Source organism: Octopus bimaculoides, chromosome 6 (assembly GCF_001194135.2).
Source record: "Octopus bimaculoides isolate UCB-OBI-ISO-001 chromosome 6, ASM119413v2, whole genome shotgun sequence".
Lineage (NCBI taxonomy): Eukaryota > Metazoa > Mollusca > Cephalopoda > Octopoda > Octopodidae > Octopus > Octopus bimaculoides.
The window spans coordinates 25,265,296-25,270,316 of record NC_068986.1 but is presented as its reverse complement, the minus strand read 5'-3'; the positions used below and the strand labels follow the sequence as shown (position 1 = coordinate 25,270,316).

The 5,021-nt window shown below is 35.1% G+C and overlaps 1 protein-coding gene across 4 annotated transcripts in view; it reads right to left on the bottom strand.

Moving 5' to 3' along the window:
* LOC106869479 (probable E3 ubiquitin-protein ligase MID2) overlaps positions 1 to 5,021 on the bottom strand; it is a 38,931-nt gene that overhangs the window by 4,004 nt on the left and 29,906 nt on the right. For 3 of the 4 annotated variants that reach the window (XM_014915235.2, XM_014915233.2, XM_052968648.1), the window contains exons 5-6: positions 4,054 to 4,149; positions 422 to 720 (exon numbers count right to left, since the gene is read on the bottom strand). In XM_014915235.2, coding sequence (XP_014770721.1) covers positions 422 to 720; positions 4,054 to 4,149 — 395 coding nt within the window. The remainder of the gene's footprint in view (positions 1 to 421; positions 721 to 4,053; positions 4,150 to 5,021) is intronic. The other variant, XM_052968647.1, reaches the window with a different exon arrangement.

The following is a 5,021-nucleotide window of genomic DNA, read 5'->3' as shown; positions in this document are numbered from 1 at the left end:
TAGAAAATGAATACACCTAGTAGGCTGTTTTTTGTGAGGGTGGGTTTTGTAACCGAGTCTTAAACTATATATTAACTAAAATATTGGATTGGTATATAATTATTGCAGCTTTTTTCCAACAAATTTTGTTCAACAAAAACAATAACAATATTTAACAAAAACAATAACAATATTTAACAAAAACAATAACAATATTTAACAAAAACATCTTTAAATGATGGTCTGACCGTCTGCCAAGCAAATGAGAAGCAGTAATTGTAGTAGATAGTGAATATGCTCCGTAATAATCATTTAAAGATGTTTTTGTTACATGTTATTGTTTTTGTTGGATAAAATTTGTTGAAAAAATGTCACAATAATTATGCACCAACCCAATAGTTACTAAAACAAAAAAAAATCAATAAATTTACAGCAGACTTACTCATTTGTCAGTTCCATTTCTTGAGCCTGAAGTGTGAAAATGTCAGATGCTTGTTCTAATAATTCTCTTTGACTTTGTTCATTTGCTATTCTTTTACAACCCTCAACCATTTCATCTATTGACCTTGTCCTCTTCGTGCTATTATTTAAATGTAATTCAAGTGATGCTATAGCTTTTGATTTTATTTCATTGAGGTTATTGAGATGAGCTCCCTTCTGCTGACTGAGTACAGCAATAATATCATTAAGTATGTGTTGATACTGTTCCGAAACCCTTTTTGATGCCTCATCATGCAAATGCTAAAAGAAAAAAGAAAAAAAAGGAAATCAATTTAAATAAACCAACCATAATCTTAACGATAAGACAGATATAATAAATGAATAAACCAATGAGGGTGTGGAGGTGCTTGACTTAGTGGTTAGGGTATTGAACTCATGATCGTAGGATTGTGGTTTCAATTCCTGGACTGGATGATGCATTGTGTTCTTAAGCAAAACACTTCATTTCCTGTTGCTCCAGTCCACTCGACTGATAAAAATGAATAATCTTGCAACAGACCAGCATCCCATCCAGAGGCGAATATATATGCCAGAGAAATTAGGAAACCGGCCCTGTGCTCCATATGGGGTAATGTGGACTAAACAAACTAATGAGAGTATGAAATGTTTCAGCACAACCATTTTGGTGCCACCTGTTTGGTACTACTGATTTGACACTAACTTATCTGACAGCTGTTTTAATCCCTCTCTCTCTCTCCCCTATTCACTGTTAATATGTGTAAGCATCGATTTATGTTTGTACGTTTGTGTAATGTCTCTCTCACACACACACACACACTCTGCATGTGCACATGTATATGTGTTTGCCTCCTTTGCCAAAACAAGCCAAAAGTCCACTCATCCATGCCAAACCATCAGTGTCTAAACAGCTGCATCTAACTGCCTCATTCAGAACTAATGAATGGGTTCGTTAGAAATGAGAGCGGAATTAAAAACAAAGCAAAATAATGACCTGATAAATTATCTAGGGTGTGGTTTTGTGTTCACAGGTGCAGGTGTGGCAAGAAATTTGCTTTGCAACCACATGGTTCCAGGTTCAGTCCCACTGTGTGGCAACTTGGGCAAGTGTCTTCTGCTATAGCCTCAGGCCAACTAGAGTCTTGTGAGTGGATTTGGTAGATGGAAACTGAAAAAGGCTGGTCATATGTGTGTGCGTGTGTGTCTTTGGGTCTGTATATGTCTCCCACCAATGCTTGACAACAGGTGTTGGTGTGTTTATATCCCTGTAACTTAGAAGTTCAGCAAAAGAAACCAACAGGATAAGTACCAAGATTGATTCATTTGACTAAAAGTTCTTCAAGGCAGTGCCCCAGCATGGCCGTAGTCTAATGACTGAAACAAATAAGAAACAAGGGTACTCAGAGAGCACAAACCTCCACCAAGGTAAGACCAATCCCCTCTCAATGATTAGCCAGAGATGGTTTTTTTAAAATGAGAATATCTGAAATAAACTCGACTGCTCTTACAAATGAAAATAGTAAAAATGAACCTGACCACTCTCAAAAATTAAGTAAAAATAAAAAATGGAAAAATAATCTAGAATCCTTGTTTGGTACCGGATTGATCCCCAAATCTAATTAGTTTGTGCCAGTCATGAAGCCAAACATCCCTGAAAGTTACATCTGAATCCATCCAGTGATTCTTGAGATATCTTGTTCACAGACAAACAAACAAACAAACACAACTGAAAACAATACTTCTGCCTTCGCTAAGGCGGGGGTAATAAAGAAAAAAAGATATATACTGGACAGGATACATCTTACTAACCAAAAATCCAACGTCCTAACTCTCATCATTAAGACCAGACACTTGGTCCTTTACCAGCTACAGCAGCAATGGACTACACAAGTTTTTTAAAAATTTTTTGTTTGATTATTAGCACACAGTAATTAGCTCAAAAGTCTCCCATAATCAAAACCTAGACTGATTAGAGAAACATAAAGAAGTACCTTGCTCAAAGAAACTATGCGGTCAAGTCTAGGAATTGAACCCACAATACTATGATTATGAGCTGACCACCCGAATAGTGTAATGTGGAATAAATTCCTTCAAACCTGGTTTACAGCATAAGCTCCCTCTCTGAAATAAATATACATGATCTTGTTAATAGTCAAAAGTGAAAAAGACAAAATATTAAACCTTTCAAAATCACAAGAATCTACAGTACTAAACTTTGATTTGAGCAGACTAGATAAACATGAAGTGAAGTGCCTTGCTCAAGGAAATTGTGCTGCCAAGTCTAGGAATTGAACCCACAACACTGATTATGAGCTGACCACCCTAACCATTAGGTCATGTGCCTTCAACAGAAAGGAATGGTACAATGAAATAATAGAAGCACTATACGGTATTAGGATAAGTTGGAATGTAAGATGAACTTAGAAGTATGTATTACTCAGTTTTATTGTGAAAGAGGTTCTTTTGTGGTTTAACAACAGTCCACTTCTTCACAGAGAGGTGATTTTAGCTAGTTTCAACTTTTATTGAGACAGTCAGCAATTGGTTACTTATTCTTGGTCACAGAGAGGAATAGCATACAACTATTTATATTCTTTACACATCCAGGGGAACTAAATTGGTTTGTCTAATTTGCATAACACTGCAAGCTCTGGCAACATGAATTAATAAAAGCACCAAGATAAAGCAAACTTATAAGCAATTGTTTATTAGTAAACACACAGCCTCATTAACAAAAATTAAACATTAGTTGGATTAAACGGTTTCTGGTAACTGAGGGAATATCCTGTGGTTTACTCATAATCTCTACCTTTTTATAGCAAGGCTAAAGAGCATTTACTAAAAATCACATGCTGATAAGTTTACCATACAATGTCTACCAAATGAAATAATTGTATCGGCATGGAAGGAAGAGTCAAACTGGTCATAGAAAAAGCAGAAAACAAACAATAAAGCATATTGGTGAGCCACAGTTTTAGTTTCAGTAATATGTTGCTGAGTTTCACTCCAACTACTTTTCTTCACAAAGTATTAAGTGTTGAGGATGGATTAAAAAGGTACAGTTCTATATTTAAGAGATGAGGAATTATGTACATTATTTACATTGTTTATATTTGACGGATATTTGTCCTCACCTTGTTTGTTGTTAACACAATGTTTCGGTTGATATACCCTCCAGCCTTCTTCAGGTGTCTTGGGGAAATTTTGAACCTGGGTTCTCATTCCTAAGGTATTTTTTTAATATTATTATTATTATTATTATTATTATTAAGGTCACTGCCTGGAATCGAACTTGGAATCTTGGGGTTGGTAGCCCCTGCTCTTAACCACTACGCCATATGCCCATGGTGATGAACTGCTCTGGGCCTCAAGTACAACCAATGATAACAAGACTAATATAGGTTTCATATTTTGGCATAAAGCCAGCAAGTCTGGGAGAGGGTGGAAGTCAATTATATTGACCCCACTGCTCAACTGGTACTTATTTTATTGACCCCGAAAAGAAGAAAGGCAAAGTGACCTAGGTGGAATTTGAACTCAGAATGTAAAGACAGATGAAACGCCACTAAAACAGCAAGACTAATAATACCAATCATTACAAGTTTAGAATCATACCTTAATTTCATCTTTCGTCTCTTCCAATTTTGAGGTTTGGGCCAAAATTTCCCTGAGTATCTTATCTAAATGTCCTTTTGTTTTCTGAACAAACTCCTAGATAATGAATGATAAAATTGATAAACTTTTATAAATTATTTTAATTTCATCAAAATATATTGAAGATTGAAAAAAAAAAAAACAATTTAAAAAAAATCAATCTCCCCTTTTATATGCAAACAAGTGAGTGTTTCAGTTTATATTGTTAAATTAAGGGCATCCATCCTTTCACAAGTAAAATTGATCTGTACAATGGAAGTAATGTGGCATTAATATGTGCCAGATTGTCTAAGCAGAGTAAAAGGACTTACATCTGTATTACTTCCTCTTGGCAACAGCAAAAAGAGAGCATAAAAAAAAAAGAAAGCAAGCAAAAAGCAAAAGCAAGAGACAAGAAATCATTAGTTAACTGATAAAGCCTGCAAGATGTAACAGCCCACCCCATGGATGGTATAACCCCATGCATAACATAACAGCCCACCCCATGCGCAGTATAGGCCCCATGCATAACAACAATTAAAAAAAAGATAAACCATGTCATTAATTATTTTTCAATAGCTTTTATAGATTTTTCGTAAGATGTAACAGAAATATCTACAGGCGTTTATTTTTCCTTGAATTTACAGCTGTCGTACTGAAACATTTGCAAAAAATATATACACATATACAGGGATTGGACAAAATAATAGAAACACCTTAAAATTTCAAACAAATTTATTTTAACATGGGGTCGGACCACCTTTGGCAGTAATTACAGCTTCAATTCTATGAGGTATGGACTCATACAAAGTTTCAGTTGTTTCCAAAGAAATTTTTGTCCGTTCTTCAACTAAAACAGTCTACAGTTCGTGTAGTGATGATGGTGGAGAATATAGACTCCTTACTTGTTTTTCTAAAATGCACCATCATCATTATCATCATCATTTAAC